General features: G+C 42.3%; 1 protein-coding gene across 3 annotated transcripts in view; it reads left to right on the plus strand.

The window, feature by feature from the left end:
- Positions 1-476: 476 nt before the first annotated feature.
- ACOT9 (acyl-CoA thioesterase 9) overlaps positions 477-18,476 on the plus strand; it is a 49,101-nt gene continuing 31,101 nt past the window's right edge. The window contains exons 1-4 of one of the 3 annotated variants that reach the window (XM_075589372.1): positions 477-636; positions 6,391-6,488; positions 13,161-13,187; positions 18,032-18,077. In XM_075589372.1, the coding sequence (XP_075445487.1) occupies positions 617-636; positions 6,391-6,488; positions 13,161-13,187; positions 18,032-18,077 (191 nt within the window). In that variant the 5' untranslated portion in view covers positions 477-616. The remainder of the gene's footprint in view (positions 637-6,390; positions 6,489-13,160; positions 13,188-18,031; positions 18,078-18,476) is intronic. The other 2 variants (XM_075589373.1, XM_075589374.1) reach the window with 2 other exon arrangements.

Raw genomic sequence — 18,476 nt, forward strand, 5'->3', positions numbered from 1 at the left:
ATGTATACATCACAGTTAATGTATTTGATAGATTCTAGATTTTCTTTTTTAAGACAAAGGATATATAAAAGGAAAGATGTTACAAACATATAAAAAAAAGGAATAGGCACATTAACTAGATGATTCAATAGAGAACAGGAGCTGTTCCGCATGCACCACAACAAATAGCATCGGATCAACGCACCAGCTCTGCTGGGGGTGTACAGCACGTTGCAAAATAAAGAGCAACAGGTACAAAGTGTAGCATGTTAGCCGCTCCCCACATACACAATGGGATTCATCACCTGTGCCAGTGTGCACACCTCCTATTCCCAGCACACTTTTCTACAGAGACTCCACTTCCGCCCACCCATATCACACCAGCAACAACCAGACATCCATCACCCAGCATACTGTGTGCCAATTTCCGTTCACACCTCTCTAAGTCTGTGCGACTCTCTTCTACTGGAGGAGTACATTTCTATGATCTAGGAGGACTCCAGCTGATTGACACAGGGAGCACCTGGGGCGTGTCCGCTGACTGTGACGTGTTACTGATTCACCAGCCACAGGACTGCTGGGTTCTACAGCGTTGATTATTACGTCACAGCGTTCTATAGCTGCGGTTTAGGACAGGATGATGCTGGTCGCACTCAGGTGAAGTCTGCCCCGCCCTAGTTGTCCATTGGGAAGTGGTAGCCGCCAGCAATGCAGGAGTGTCAGCGCCCCAGCAGCACGCTCCTTCCTACTTGTCACTGCAGGGAAGCTCAGTGCTCTGTAGGACCGGGGAGGTTAATGAAAGGCAGGGAAGTCAGGATCTAGCAGCAGGGTGGGGGTTGCCAGGATGGTGCAACTGGTGGGGAGTGCTGGAATGCGTAAGGGGACAAAAACCTACAGGGACGGGGATAAGTGGGACTGGGAATTGTAAACCATGAGATGCTGTCATTTTGGGCTAACAATGAGCCTCAGTAAGGGCAACGTGTTTAAAGTGGGAGATTTCACGGGAGTTGTTTATCAAAGGCTCACAATTGCAGAATTAGAATTTGCACATTGCTCCCCCTAAGCTTATTATTAACGCCAATGTGAATGGATGCAAGGTCATATTAAAAGTGGTGCTATTGTATAAGACGGGTGCGTAAACTTTTTCGTCTGCTCTAACCTAACCTTGTCTCTGGCGTTTCTCACGTCATGTGATGTAGCGTTGCCATGGCGATGTCACAAGAATCCGTGGAAGGTAAGGGAGCTTGCTTTGCACAATCCCCCTGCATTTAATTTTAAATGCTTTGGGGAAAGGCACGGGGCCTCTGTAAGCGCTGCACCCCTGGTGTAAGACACCATACGGTGCTGTAAAGGGCCCTAAATTGTCTTCCAGTGTCTGATGGAATAACACAACTTTTAGGCTGAGCTCAGACAGAAGGCGATGCGACGTGCGCGCACGTCCGTCGCAAATTTGGGTTGTGCGGTGGAAGTTTTCAAACTGAAAACTCCACCGACGGCAAAGTGCAGCGTTGTCACTGCGACATTTTGCCAACACAACCCAAATTGAAATTTGGGGCTACAGTCGCGTGACGTGAGCTGGTTCAGCCAATAAAGGCGAACCAGCTCCGTGACGCGTTTGTTACACCCCCCCAAGCGCCGCGATCTGCCTCCTGCAGTTTGAGCACAGATCGCTGGGCTGCGGGAGCGAGCGGCGGGGGCGCGAACGCTAGCATGTAGGCGTAGCGCCCTGTCTGAGCGAGCCCTTAGTAAACATTGGGAGCTACGTGGATGCTTACATCTGGGATGAGCACACAGGTCAATCAATGGTCAGAGTGACTTAAAAAGTAGTTGGACTCAGTTTGGTTTTAAAACTATATTCATTAAACACTGACAAACTTATATATGTATGTATATCTTTATTGTATATCTTTATATAGCGCCATCCAGGTACATAGCACTTCACAGCAGTAATACATGTGGCAGAATAATATAAAACACAATGGGAATATGGGCTTTCTTCAGACATGAAAGGGAATAAGGGCTTCCTTCAGACATGAAAGGCAGTCCCTGGCCGAAGAGTTTACAATCTAAGGCTGGGGCCATAGAGGGGGTAGCAGGGCTGAGGCGCGCTGACGCTGAGGCTCGCCTGCTGAAATCTGCACGATTTCATGCCCATGCGATCGGGAGGCTGGGGGAGACTGAGGGAGGCGGGGCAGTGACGTCGCTGGGCCGATCGCCTGCGACGCGTCGACGTCACGCCGCCGTGATGTTGACTGTGCTCCGCCCTGATTGGATGTTTTCAGCCGACAGTGCTCTGAAAAACAACTTGGCTGTCGGCTGAAAAATCCAGCGCCTCCGCACGCCTGCGGACGCTCGCGTGAGCCCCCTCTAAAGACATCCTCATGGAGGATGCAGGGGCTCAGCGCGGAGTGTCCGCACGGCTCAGCGCGGCCTCCCCTGCTATGGACTCGGCCTAAGGCTGAGTCCATGGTGACTCAGCCCGTGCGGAGGCGCGCTGAGGCTGAAGGAAAGCGGGTGCTTTCCCTGGCCTTGGTTAGCGCGCCATCCGGGGGCGAGCCAGCGACGTCACGGAGCTGGTTCGCCCTCATTGGGTGAACCGCTCCCGTGAGCGCCAAAACTAAAATTTTGTGGAAGCGTGCGCGATACCCTGCTAAAGCCGCTCTCATTGCGGCTGCAGGGGCTCACTGCCGAGCAGCAGCGCGCCTCAGCACTTAGGCGCTGACCATGCCCGAGGCCTAAGGCTGAGTCCATGGTGACTCAGCCCGTGCGGAGGCGCGCTGAGGGAAAGCGGGTGCTTTCCCTGGCCTTGGTTAGCGCGCCGTCCGGGGGCGTGTCAGGGAGCGGGCCAGTGATATAACGGAGCAGGTTCGCTCTCATTGGGCGAACCGCTCACGTGACCGGCCCTGCGCTCCCATGAGCGCCAAAACTAAATTTTTCTTAAGACCACGCTTGCGGAAGCGTGCGTGAGCCCCTGCTAAAGCCGCTCTCATTGCAGCTGCAGGTGCTCACTGCCGAGCAGCAGCGTGCCTCAGGCGCTGACCATGCCCGAGGCCTATGTAGTAATTAGGGAGAACTTACAGAGACAGTAGGAGGGTGTTATGTTATGTGCATCTGCAAGGAGTCAAGGTCAGTGCATCGAAGATGTATAGTATCAGCCAGCGGAGCGATCCATATGCTTCGTTAAAGAGGTGCGTTTTTGGATAGGTGTTATAGGTGGAGAGAGAGGGTGCCAGTCGGATATTGTGGATGCCAGTTGGATATTGAGGGGAAGGACATTCCAGAGGTGTGGGGCAAAGTGAGAGATTTTAGGCGGGAGAGGGCTTTAGATACAAAAGGGGTAAAAAGACATCCTTCAGCAGAACGCAAGAGTCGGGCAGATGTATAATGAGAAACTAGGGCTTAGATGTAAAGAGGGGCAGAAGAGTGTATTACCTTAAAAGTGAGGAGGAGAATTTTGTAAGTGAGGAGGAGGTTAAAAGGAAGCCAGGAGAGGGATTTCAGCATGAGAGATGCGGAGACAGATTTAGGAGAGCGTAAAGTGATTCTAGCAGCAGCGTTTAGGATGGATTGTAGGGGAGACAGGTGAGAGGCAGGAAGGCCGGACAGTAGAAGGTTACAATAGTCAGGACTGGAGAGAATGAGGGCCTGTATTAAAGTTTTTGCAGTAGAGGGAGGGGCATATCTTTGCAATGCTATGGAGGTAAAAACTATAGGTTTTAGCTACTTTGTGAATGTAAGAATAGAATGTGATGGAGGAGTCAAGTGTGAGCCCTAAGCAATGCTCTTGTGATACTGGGTGTATGACAGCGCTGCCAACAGTAATGTAGAATGCGGCAGTAGGGCCAGGATTGAGAGGAGGTATGAGGAGCTCGGTGATGGCCATGTTAAGTTTGAATCGGTGGAGGGCCATCCAGGATTATATAGCAGAAAGACATTAAGATACTTTGGTCTGTACAGCAGGGGTTGAAGGGTTAATTTGTGTGTCATGAGCATAGAGGTGACACTTGAACACTAGAGATGTGAAAAGGTCACCTACAGCAGGGGTGCACAAACTTCTGGGGCTGCGCCCCCATGCCTGCTGTCCCCAGTGCTGCTCCTCCCTTACCTTTTTGCCGGCGTCAAATGACGCGGCTGGGTAACGTGACGTCATGTCATATGACCCCGTGGCATCATTTGACGCCGCATTGCCATGGCGACGTGTCACTGAAGTCGGCTGAATCACGGTAAGTTGAGTTGAGGCCTCGAGAGGTCCCCTGGCATTTCATTTAAATGCCATGGGGAAGAGCGCGGGGCCTCTGCAACCACCGCGCCCCCCCCCCCTCCCCCAGAAAAATCTTGCGCCCCCAAGTTTGCGCACTCCTGACCTAGAGAGTGTGTGTAACGAGAAATGAGAAGAGGTGCTAGGACAGACCCCTGAGGTACCCCCCACAGAGAGATCGAAGGAGGAGGTGTTAGCAAACGAGACACTGCAAGTACGATGGGAGAAGTAAGAGGAAATCCAGGATAGAGCTTTGTTATGGATACCAAGAGTGTGGAGAATGTGAAGAACAGGGTGGTCCACGGTGTCAAATGCTGCAGAGAGGTCGAGTAATATGAGGAGAGTGTAATTAATTCTGTCTTTGGCAGCATGGAGGTCATTAGTTATTTTAGTGAGGGCTGTTTCAGTGTAGTGAGCAGTGCGGAAGCCCGATTGTGGAGGGTCTAGGAGAGAATAGGTTTTGAGAAAGTGGAGCAAGCGAGAGAATACAAGACATTCAAGGAGTTTAGAGGCAAAAGGCAGAAGGGAGACGGGATGATTGTTACAGAGACTGGTAGGGTCCAGCTTGTTGTTTTTAAGTAAGGGTATAACTGTTGCATGATTGAAGGAGGCAGGAAAGGTACCAGAGTGGAGGGAGGAGTTGAAAATATACTTTTTACTGTATTGTTAAAAGATTTGAGCCATAAGTATGCTGTAAAAAAAAAAAAGTTAGAAGGGGAAAAACATGCACTCCAAATAAATCAAATGTTCTAAAAGAATGCGCAATTCAAGGGTGGTAAATAAACAAGTAGTGTTACACTGGGTGTGGAAATAACATGAAACAGTAGCGGTACTTTGAGACATCACCTAGTACCTTCACCTCGACCTGTGGGCTCAATATTATTATTTATTTTATATGGTACCGACTACGCAACATATAATATAAATAGTGTTTATTATAAATAATTTCAAAAAGGGTTGTGCGCGTGCTTCAGAAAACCAGTTACATGCAGCTGTGAGGACTGACAAACTGTCTAATCACCAAAAGACATTACATACAGATTGTTAAAACCCTTCAAAAGCATTTGTTTACCATGGAAATGGTCAAACATACTTATCTTTTCTTTAGAGGGTCTGGGGTTTTGTTGTTGTTTTTAAAGGTGTCAACAAAATAAATATGCCACTTTTTGTCATTCACTTTTGTCCTAGATTGGACTGCCACATTTTAGAGGCCATATATTTTTTTTGCAAACTTTGATCTGGGCGTCCTACGAACCCAAAACTGCGCTATTTTTAGCACTGGAGAAACCCCTCCATTCCCGGCTTCCAAAACACTTTAGTTGCCAGTTTGGATTTTCAAAGATGGCGCCAGCAGTCATCCAACAGGAAGCCGCAGCGTCGTCCTATTGGTGCACAAGATTTAGCAGCCATATTGAATTCCCAAAATCAGAGATGACACACTGGCAACTAAAACCGCATGTTTCATGGGAACTACGGTTCTGGAATTAAAGCGGCAATCCAAGCGGTTTTTATTTTGGCTTTTTCATTATATTTTTTTTAAATATTGGATTGAAATAGGTGGTCTCCGAAGCTGAACCCCTTTAATTTCGGCTCTAGGGACCCGCTGCTTCACGAGATACTTGCCACCGTAGTAGGTGCCGGTTGCGGCTCCGCTTGGTTATCAGGGTTCACATAATGGCAGAGTTTTAAAGCTCCCACGCCTTGCTGACCAATAGGTTTGGCTTCCCATTTGCCCACGTCACAGCTTGACGCTTCAAAACCCAGCTAGCTCAGCCGAGAGCGGCTACCGGCTACTTTCATAGGTAAGTATCTCCGGACGCAGGTGTAATTAATGGGGTTCAACTCCGGAGACCCCCTGATTCAAGCCTGTGTTAAAAAATGGAAACATTTAAAATGGCATGAATTGCTCCTTTAAAAAATAGAACTGTTCAACCCCAGTGTAGTTTCAATTATGTTAAAAAAAAGTGGGAAAAAATAATATAACGCAGGCCCCTTTTTGTTCAAAATCAACGTTCTCTGCACATCTTCAGGTTTCCTCCACTTATCAAGCCTCCGGGTGTCGTTCTGTCCTGAAACCGGTCAGCATTTCGAGCTGAGTGAGAAGCTCTGTTCTATCATGTAACTTTTTTTCTTTGTTTCATATCTGTTTCCAGACTACGTGCTGCTTGTCAGCCTTCTCGATTTATCAGCAGATCTCTGATGACAGCTGGCACAGTGGATGCTAAGGGGCAGCTGTCCGACATGAATGAAGGTAATATCAGGAGTACGAAATATTACAGGGTAGAAAATTGTTGCAGGGGTTGCTTTGAGGCAACCACTCTGAATCTCATTAGTGATAGAGACAAAGAATAAGCGGAGAAATGTTCATACGATAAAATCACTTCCCTGCTAACGACAGTCATTAATAGTAGGCATGCTGGGATCCAAGCAGGGTACCTATACACACAACCCCAAGGTAATTTGTGTAGGGTAACTCTCTCCTGTGGAGCAAAAAGATTCTGAGATGAAAGAAAGATGAGTACAAAAGGAATCCTTTATTCTTCATGTAAACAAATCGTCATCATCCTGGTGAAGTGTAATTTATCCCATCCCAACTGGGTTCAACATCATTGTCTCTTCATCAGGGTTGCCCCTACCCACTTGTTCCCTTCTGAGATTTGACCTTGCAATTAAATATTCACATTAATTAAACAAAACAATGAAACGAAATACCTAATCTAAAAAAACAACCCATTTAGTCCACAAATTTAACCGAAAGGTTGCTGTCAGTTCTTGAATTCAATAGAGGTCTCTACATATCACCATGTTTTGTCAATTGCACCGTCGTGATAGTTTAGGTTTCCTTTTAAATCCCAATAAACCCAAGTACTTAATGATGACTGGCAGCTTTAAAATGGTTTTGCTATTGCATTTTTCTCATCAACATATTTAGTAGCAGTTCACTTATTCTGTCACGAAGTGCCCCGAAGGTGCACCACACACAGACTCAACTAGCGTAAATATGGTAAGGTGCATGTTCTGTAGAAATAAACAGAAAAAGCAGTTAACCCGAAGGAAAACAAAGAACAGCACTCAGGGTTAAGGCAAAAAAACTTGTATTAAAACAAGGTACACAAGCACATAAAATCCAACGTTTTGGTCCGTATAGGACGTTCTTCAGGGGCGTGCTCTCCCTTTGGGATAGCAATAAATGGGGAATATATATATATATAGTGTAAAAATGTATAAGATAAAGGAGACTTTTGGTTTACATCCTTTGATATATATATATATATATTATCAGTAATAAAGACAGCGCCCTTCACACACTACACCCAAATTGCTGCAGCCCTGGTCAAATGTGGCAAGATGTTGCACCCAGCACAGATGCCTAGTTCATAAGTAAAGCATGTCAATATGTATATGGTATGAAACAAGTAAATTACAATTGTAATCAATGTATTGCCTAAAAAATAAAAATATAAAAAACAGAAAAGTATGCATATAATGAAAAATGAAAAATAAAAATGAAAAAAAGGAAAAAATGAATAAATCACACTAATGTGACGTATGGACTAAATGATAAAAAATATATCAATGAAAAAATTGTTACATATATATAAAAAAAAATGCCAAATGTTGGGGAACACTATAAAAAATTAAAATACTTAAGTCCATATAAGTCCATGAAATAGACGATATAAAAGTCCAGGCTGCTTCTTCTTGGGCTCACCAACCTCCCAACATACCTATTAGAAAAAAAGACGAGAAAAAGCGCCCGATCCTTGTATAAAATCAGATATAAAAGTTTTAATAAATCATGGACAAGACAAATGCACACTCACAATTTGTCAATAAAAATAAGGCATGTTATGGGACCAGATTGAAGACTCCGCGGTCACCTCCGCACGATTGCGTCCGAAATGGCTCCAGATATGCGTTTGTATCTGCCGCTGTCACCAAGATGGATGTACTTCATTTAGAAAGAAGCTTGTTAGTAGCGTGCGGCCGCCATTACTCTCTCACTGGAAACAGGGACCCGGAAGATCTTCACTCACGTCCTCACACTGGCGCCTGGACTGCTCGACCACCGTAGTTTCAATGCCACGTGACCCTACGCGTTTCTTCCGTCTCAGCGGATTTCATCAGGGGATGGACTCCAATTGAACTGTCTGATGTTAAATAGTCGAGCACAGATGACCTAAAGACACTAATTAAATTGAACACAGTTGTGGAAAAACATTTTTTATTGGTCAAAGGGACTATTTAACATCAGACCGTTCAATTGGAGTCCATCCCCTGATGAAATCGGCTGAGACGGAAGAAACGCGTAGGGTCACGTGGCATTGAAACTACGGTGGTCGAGCAGTCCAGGCGCCAGTGTGAGAACGTGAGTGAAGATCTTCCGGGTCCCTGATTCCAGTGAGAGAGTAATGGCGGCCGCACGCTACTAACAAGCTTCTTTCTAAATGAAGTACATCCATCTTGGTGACAGCGGCAGATACAAACGCATATCTGGAGCCATTTCGGACGCAATCGTGCGGAGGTGACCGTGGAGTCTTCAATCTGGTGCATGGGCTGGTCCCATAACATGCCTTATTTTTATTGACAAATTGTGAGTGTGCATTTGTCTTGTCAATGATTTATTAAAACTTTTATATCTGATTTTATACAAGGATCGGGCGCTTTTTCTCTTCTTTTTTTCATATATATATATATATATATATATATATATATATATATATATATATATATATATATATATATATATATATATATATATATGTGACAGAATTATAGACAGCGCCCCTTACCAAACACACCAAAACTGCTGCAACGCTGACATATGTGGTAGGTGTTTGCACCAGGTGGATAAATTTAGTTCAAACAGATAAATATCAATATAAAAAGTGGCAGGGGCCGTATGTATGCCCAATTAAAATTATTATAAATTTTTTTATAAAAAATGTTAAAAAGAAAAAGTGTGCATAAAAATCAAAAAGAAAAATAGAAAAATATGAACAAAAATTGATTCAAATTCTATCAAAAATAGAGGACAAAAGAATAACTGTGCAATTAACATAAATAACTATAAATATGCAAGGTCCAACCTAACCTAAATTGTGAATTACATTAAAGTCATAACAAATAGTGGACCAGAAAAATAATATTCAAAAATAAATAATTGATAAAGCAATTATAAATGTTCACAAAAAATACTTAAGTCCTCAGATTGTCCATGATAAATGAATCACAAAAGTACAGGCTGCTTCTTCTTGGGTTCACCGAACTCCCACAGCACCTATTTGGAAAAAAGAGAAAAGAAGCGCCCGATCCTTGTGTAAAATCAGATATGAATTTTAATACATCACGGACAAGACAAATGCACACTTACAATTTGTCTGATAAAAGCACACTTACAATTGATTTTATCAGACAAATTGTAAGTGTGCATTTGTCTTGTCCGTGATGTATTAAAATTCATATCTGATTTTACACAAGGATCGGGCGCTTCTTTTCTCTTTTTTATATATATATATATATATATATATATATATATATATATATATATATAGACCATACGATACCGGTTGCAACACGACATCAAGGGACAGCACGCAGGTAAGTAAATCAAAAATGTTCTATATTTGATAGAAGACACAAAAACCGACGTTTCGGTCCCCCAGTGGGACCTTTCTCAAGGTGGTGCACCACCTTGAGAAAGGTCCCACTGGGGGACCGAAACGTCGGTTTTTGTGTCTTCTATCAAATATAGAACATTTTTGATTTACTTACCTGCGTGCTGTCCCTTGATGTCGTGTTGCAACCGGTATCGTATGGTCTGTTATTGCTTTATGGGATAAGCACCAAAACTTATTTACTTGCATATGGTGTGCCGGCTGTGCATTGGATTCTATATATATATATATATATAATATATATAATATATTCTTTAGATCTATTAATGAAAACATCCTATGTTTATCTCTGCTCCTGTATTTGGATGCTTGACAGATTTACAATTGCAAGTGGACATTTACCACACCTACAGATATAGCATCTTGTATATACCGCCGGCTGCAACATGTGCTGGTGTACCGCGGATCAAAAGTCGAGGGTTCGCGGCACAGGGCTTGGCAGGGGGGAATTGCCCATCAGGATTAACACAGCAGAGTCCGTGCTTCTGAATGGGACTTCCGCTGTGTGAATCCCACCGGACTGCATCCGTCTGTAAGAGACGCACCGTGAGAGTTGATGGAATCAGTCACACTCTCTGCGTACCTCCAACAGGTGATCGCGTGAATGAATATCCGTCGCTTATTCTTATTAGCACTAATTTCTAAATGTATTTAGGTTTCTTTTTTTAATCATTGCTGTAAGTGCAACACCGAGCAATGGCATTTTGCCTGTAGAGCTTTTAATTTGTATACTTGAGGCACAGGGAGATAAAAGCGGGTGTGTATCAAAGTCATGGGAACAAAGTGCTGTAGGGAGCCATTTCTCGCTTGATAAATCTAGTGCATTTCCCATTTCCTAAGAGACTTTGATGTGACTTCTCCAATTTGACTTGCCCAAGGTCACAGGCTGAGCTGACACTGGGAATAGACGGCGATTTATCCACTTCAAAGACAGTCACATAACCACCCAGCCCCTGCCCTTCCCTTTTAGTTACCATACATTTATTTTTCGTGTTTCATTCTCACCAGGGTTACGACACCCAGGATAATTGCATGGCATTGATTATAGCCGTGGTTCCCAACCTTTTGTACACTGTTCACCCCGTGCTAGAAATTATTTGCTCTGCGAACCCCCAATTAATAAATCTTAATGCCTAGCATGGGGGGGGGGGGTATAGCTGTCAAACACTGTGGGAACTTTCAAAGTCACGCCCCACAATACCTTGCAACTGTGGATGCAAAGCATTGTGGGGAGGGACTTTGGAAGCTCCTGCTGTAATTGACATATCACCCATGCAGTTTTGGGGGCTTTACCAAGTGCGCGTTCTCCACACGGGCTCAGGAACCCCCTATACCGCCTGGAACTCGCCATTACATAATTTCTCTGGAGAACTCCTTGTAGTTCCTGAACCCACTGTTGGGAATCACTGCATTGTAGCATGTTATCATGGGTGTATCCATTCACAACTCTGACACTGCGGGGTTGATGGACTGCATTGTATCTGAGGCTTCTTTTCACCCACAAGAAAGAAGCTGCTTCTCTTTTGCTGATGAACAGAGGAGAGCAAATGGTCAGCTCTGGTACAGTATGTTATAATATGATTCATAGAATTTACATTCAATTCATGCAGCATGTGTGTCCATACATTTTCACATGAACTATTACATGGAAGAAGAAAGAAATACAGAGCGCACCAGAGGTAAGTATGATTTGTATATTAAGCAAAAATAAAAAGTAAGTTACAAGTTACAATGAAGTCAGTGGATCGCAGGTCACTGTGCCGTCAGTCAGGAGAGACGTTGGGGTAGTGTGAAGTTCGCCAACTTCAAAGTCCGCGCGCTGGGACTGGTTTGATGTTTGTTGGCGTTTCTGCACTTCCGGGTGGTGTCTCAGCGCGGAGGCTCAGCGTGTAGGACACTGGAAAGGCTCCAGAGAGGCTCCGTCAGGCACTGCGGCGGTTACTGATCAAAGATCAGCTGGGCTACAACCGCTACACGTTTCCAACATTTCCATTCTTCATCCGAACTTTTACATTGCCCTGAATAATTCATAATGCTACATTAAAAAAAAAAAATGCTGGTTCATGCTATCATGGGAAAATAGCCATTTTTAATACCAGATTTCAATATGTTAATCCTGCTGTTTTGCAAGAAGTACATTTTTGTGTATGGAATTTGAAATGTAATATTTTTGGGCGATGCTTGAATAAATGCTATGCACCCCTTCCAAGCGCTCCTCCACTTGAGGAGTCCCAGAAATCTTTTCCTGTGGTGTTGTCAGTGAGGGTTTATAATGAGGTGCTGCAAGCAGCGTGAGATGCAACATCCATTCTCTGGTAAAAGTGCATAATGAAACGTAATCTTAGACTTGTGTTTGGAGAAGTCTGGTGCGCCTGACAGAAATAAGTGTTCACTTGTATCAGGCAATTAAGTCTGTTTTGCGTATACAGTAATGTGAGTTACACTTTGGAACCTGCAATGCTGCTTTTTCAAAGTGCAGTCCCATAACCACACAGAATTAATGTTCACGGTGCATGTAATTTGGTTAAAGTTTGGTAATTGGAGTTTTTTTTTTTTTTAATGTTCAAAATGATTTCAAAGCATTTTTCTCCTTGTGCCAATTTAAGAAAATAAACATTGTGCTGTTTGGTTAAAAAAAAACGTCAAATTGCGTCACTATATATTTAAAGAATTTCAGATGGCTTGGTGCCAGGGGAATAAATAGGGATCACTTGCACCCCCACAAAATCAACATATGAATAATGGGTTTCCCGCACTCCAATAAGCAATGACAATATGTCATCAATTTTTTTTTTTTTTACTGAATATCACATATACCGTACAAAAATATTAATGTATGACACAGAAAAAGTGAACAGATACAAATATCTATAACGAAGGAGAAACAGGTGCGCAAATCACTTCAGGACATGTAAGAAAAAGGAAAAACACAAAATAGTGCAATATTGTCTGTTCCAACGAATAACTTTAGTGCTGGAATTTCTATAAAATTTGCATACATACATACACACACACACACACACACACGTTATTGGTATTTTTGTACAGTATATGATCTTCAGTAAACATTTTTTGATGACAAATTCTCATTATTGATTTATTTTTTTTTGCGTGCGGGGGAACCATTTTTATGTATTGTACTGTTTGGTGTAACGTATGACTTCACGTTTATGATAAAATGTTGTTTTTTGTTGGTTGCCTTATTATTTGAACCATGTTTGTGTACATTTTGTTTTTCCTACCAGGGCCCGTAGTTATCCACGTAAATGATGGTATGTGGTAATATAAAGCATGCTTTTAGTATTTCACCTTTTGCTTTAAGCCTTCTTGCCTCTTGTGCATTTTGTTCTGGATTGCTGGAATATTTTGTGGGTTTATTCATTAAACAGATTGGGTCACTACCGCACGGAGTCTTCAGTGTGAATGTACTGGGCCTAATCGGCAAGAACACTTAATGAGTAACAGAGAATGTGCTTCTCTCTGGCACGCTCACTTTATTACGATCCGTACATGTATTACACTACAAGCAATACCGTTTCAAAGTAAAATAATCACAATGACCTCCAGATTTGCCCCAGGATTGATATTGTCACCAATAATCGAACATTAATTGCTACAGCTTGTTTAATTTTCACTCACTGAAGATCGCTTCACTGCTTCATTAACGGAGAATAATGCTACGGTTTTTGTACAATTCTCTCTTTCAGTGGTTTACAACTTTTTTTCTTTCTTTTATTACATAAAACACAAAACTCTTTATAATGCATTGTGACTCAACAGAACCGCTTAATAGTTTTTAATGCCTAAAAAAACTCCAACTTATCCCATCGATGTAAGAATATGGAATTTTATTTTTCAAACAAACTAAGATTTCATAATACAATTTAGGAGATTGTGGGGGTAAAAAAAAACCCTAGTGATGCTTCCCTGAGGAAAGTCCATGTACAGGCAGTCCTCGGTTATCCGACGCAATGCGTTACTCAAAATGGCGTCGGATAGCGAAGCGTCGTAAAGCGAAACCCGTTTTCCCATAGGAACACTGTTTAAATGAAACGTTACGTTCCTGAAGGCATGTTTAACACTAGAATACACCAAATATTTTACTCAAACAATAAGATTATGCTGCACACACATACATTATGATGTAAAGATTCTATTTATTGAATCCAGAACTGTATAATAAAACTGTTAGACATGTTTAAAGGCATAAATACCCCACTAAACCCTCACACAGACTGATCTGGACGATTTCCCTGACTGCAGCTTTCTGATTGACATAATGTTGCAACTTTGCAAAGCGTCGTAAGAGCGTCGGATAAGCCATTTCGGCGTCGTAAAACCGGCCATAGGGATGCATTGGACAGCGTCGGATAAGCCATTCGTCGTAAAGCGAAGCGTCGTAAAACGAGGACTGCCTGTATAATACACTTGAAACTCAGTCTCTGTATATAACAAGGTCCCAGACGGTAGAATTAGATTGAGGACTTTGTCCCACCAAGTCAGTAATAAGCACTGAAATCACTATTAAATGTTTGTAATACTCATGATCAACTCCCACGATGCAAGCAGGTTAACTAGCCAAATCCTTAAGGCAGTAATGTTAGCTCTGCAAAATCAGAGCACAAGTGGTGAACATCTGTGATGTGATGAGTAATATTGATAAAACTCGTGAAAACAGTCAGCGTGCTCCTACCGATGGTAAATCAAGATGAAGATGACGTTATGAGGCGGAGCAACTGCTTGAAAGGGATAATGAGCCCAGACTGCTAAGTACTTATACAAAGGTAGTTTTTACTGGCACATGATAAAAAGCAGCAGGGAAACGCGTAAGAGGGTTTTTTTCCTTGCTGCTTTTTATCATGTGCCAATAAAACTACCTTTTGTATTGGTGCTTAGCAGTCCGGTCTCATTATCCCCTTTGAAGCAGTTGCACCGCCTCATAACTTCATCTTCATAATACAATTTAGAACATTACAGTGTATAATTTAATAATGTTAAATGCTCAAATCAAGAAATATGGCGGGGGAAAAATGTGTCTTGAAAAATAATTGTATATCCAGATGAGTATTTTTTCCCCTTTAAAACCCGTGGCAACTTTTTGTGGAATCCTAGATTTCCACAGAACACAGATTGAAAACCACTGCTCCATCCGGAGTTCTATAACCACAAAAATAGTGTTAATTGAGATATTACTTTTATTTTCTTTGTTTTTCTTTATTTTTTGTTATTAAACACACACTCTGTCGTTTTTAGACTATTCAGTGCTGCATGGGAGTCCTGCCACAAAATCACAAAATCCTCAGTCCGTATATCTGTAAAAGGAGGCAAAAGAAAATCAAACGAAGGATCCAGAGTTCATTATTCATTTTAGGTCTTAAGAGCCCCGGTGTAAGACATGAGTTTTGGTGCTCAGACTTTCAGATGTTTAACAGTCTGTCACACTGAAAACCCAGAAAGCCAGTGCCCTGAATAGTGAACGACCATAATCTAGGGCTAAGGATTATAATCGCGGCAAAACTAACATCCAACACAGCTGGAGACTAAACTTTCCTGGTCAAAATAGGGCAACGGTATAAACTGCTAACGTCAAGTCATAGTCAATGTAATGACTTAATCAGTGATGTAGAAGTAATCCTTTTTACTAGTACATGACTGATTGTCATTACATTGACTGACTTGACCTATTTGGCTGTTGGTTGTTTTCGGGGTTCTTGGCTTGAGCTAATTTTAGCAGGCTGTAATGCCGCCATTTAATTATTTAATATTCTGACCTTTTTTGGTGCATGCAAGAAATACAAATGTGCTCCATAATGTACATCCTGATTAGGGTGTTTACGATAAAGCTCACCGATGGCCCTTTTAATTGGAACGTGAAAAAGGCATCAAGATGCGAAAACTTGCATGTACATGTGGGTCAACTAAAGGTTTATCCCGCCATGTTGTTAGCCGATACAAGTAAGCAGGAACTGAATAGAAAGTACTTTGATATATTCACAGTAAAAGAGGCAAATAGTGTAATTTTTTTTTTGTCTGAACATATTACTTTTCAGTTGCTCAGACGGTCATAAGTTGTTTTCAGCAAGATTTTATCATTTTATCCTGACAATTACTTAGTTGAAGGGCTGCTTGACTCCAGTCCTCAAGCCCCCCCAACAGATTAGGTTTTCAGGATATCCCAACTTCAGCACAGGTGGCTGATTGAGCCACCTATGCTGAAGCAGGGATATCCTGAACACCTGACCTGTTGGGAGGGCTTGAGGACTGGCGTTGAGCACCCCTGCATTAGAGAGTGCCTCACACTCTGTATCAGATTTGTACAGGAAAAAGTAAAATTCCTTTCAATTTAAATAAATCTGGTGATATTTACCAGATCTGAATGGTTTTTTTCCCCCCTGTTAAAACAACTATTTTTCAGTATTCTTTTGGGGCCTTCTACTACTTTTTTCTTTTCTGACCTGGCCCCCTTTCGAAAAACCAGTTGAAGATCACTGCTCTACTATAAACCCATATGACATTTAAGAAAGAAAACATGAGCTTTTGAGTTTTAAGCTTCTTGTGCTGGGAGCGCAGGAGCACTGGAAAGCTACCAGACTTCCGCCATTAGGAGAACATGTGATGGCTTCGGTGGGGATCACATGGTCACAACCCCATTATGATGAACATAGAAAAGAAGCCGCCTCCTCTTCGTCTGCACCGCACCATCAGATTGGAACAGCTCTCCTCCCTGGAAAATTAGCCATAAACTAGCATGATGTCCCCCGAATGGCTTCAGGGCCCTTGGATTGTTGGCCCTTGGGACATTCGGAATGTCACAAGGGCACCCTAACAGTTAAGATGAGTGTCGATCAACCTCCCACAAGGAATAAGTTCATACAACCTGACGGCCTGTTCTAGGAAATTATTTTACACTTGGCTACAAGAGGGGACAGCCAAACAAATCCATGCATTGCACCTCTAAAAAGAGGGGAAATCCAGCAAGCAAAATGCATAGCTGCATATCTACTAGTATCTTGTTGCATGGTTGCTTTGGTAGTTGCTTCTTTCGTTGGTTTATATTCTGAGTCGTGGGTTTCTTTTCTTGGACCAGCTTTCTGTTTGCTATTGATTTCTTTTTGTTTTTGGCTTCTGTGCTATACCCAGGTGTCTTCTTGCTCACTTGTGCTGATATCTGTATCTGTGCTCTGTTTCTGAGTAAAGTATCAGTACCGACATGTTTCCTTCACATAAGGTTGGGTAGCACTTGCTTCCCTGGGAGAAAAACAGCAGCTGATTTTGAAGGGAAAAAAAAATTGTACTCCACATATACCTATAAAATCTAGTTTTTTTTTTTATTGTTACATAATTGGGTTATATGTTTGCCAAATTCAGATCCTGATCGAGAGTCTACCAAAATCCAGGTCACCGGGGAATTGTGTATGGAAAGAACTTCTTTTGTTATGCAATGTATATATTTTACATATATACGCTCTACAACAAGTCGGGACCGATCAAATTGCAACTTTAAAAAAAAGCTTATGGGGGTATATTCTATATCAGCAGAAGTGGCCGATATGGGCGTTTTTTGTCCAAAATTCTCCATTGAAGTCAATACGGAATTTTGGATGAAAGCGGCTTATCGGTCACTTGGCCTGTTATGCATAGAATGAGCCGCTTACTTTTTACTTTTAAGTCATTCTTCCTGATTGATCCCCATTGAGGGATTGGTTGTTTGGTGTAATAATGTTAATACATGTATTTCCACATCCACTAACAAGGTAAATAAACAAGGGCTTGGGATGCTGTTTCTGATTTAAAGCTATGGGTTGGCCATCTGTATTTTAAGTGAAATTTGTATTTATTTCTTACACAATTTTTTTGTATTCAGCACATTTGCATTTAAGTAAATACTAACTGTTTTAGATGGGTGTTTCAAAGTGTCCTGATTTAATTTTCACATTTGTTATTTGGCTTCTGTTTTTCCCCACCTATTGCTTATACATTTTCCTTTGCACATGTTTCATCTGTTGAGTCACTTTTTATCGGTCATCTTCCTCCCATCCTGTACTCCTCGGACTCTTCTCTGCACACATTTAACCATGTTTGCGCTGATTTTGTTTTCATTTCCTTTCTCCCCCAGTGCGTGATAGACTGAGGGCTATAGTAGGAGCTTCTACAAACTGGAGGTACAGTCATTCTGCTTACAAACTACTTACACCCACTGCTCACTGCAGGAAGCTGAGCTGTCCGGTGGGTTTTGTTCATGGGGAAAGAGTGTGTGTGTGGCTTTCAAAGTGCGTTCAACGTTCCAATGGTCGATGCACTTTTAGAACAGTTGAAATGTACTCGGTGCCATTTTGTTTTATAAATATTTTGGTTAATTCAAAGTTCAGTAGGTTGCAAACATTAGTTGACATGCCTGATTCCAAGAAACTATTATCCTATTAAACTGGGGACGGACAGTTTTTTTTGTTTTGTTTTGGGGGGGGGGGGGTGTTTCTCACAGAAAATATTAATACAATATCGCTTTTCTTAAAAAATAAATAATAAGGCAGAATTGTACGTTGGTAAAAAAAAAGGGGGGA

This window comes from Ascaphus truei, chromosome 3, assembly GCF_040206685.1.
Source record: "Ascaphus truei isolate aAscTru1 chromosome 3, aAscTru1.hap1, whole genome shotgun sequence".
In the NCBI taxonomy this organism is placed as follows: Eukaryota; Metazoa; Chordata; class Amphibia; order Anura; family Ascaphidae; genus Ascaphus; species Ascaphus truei.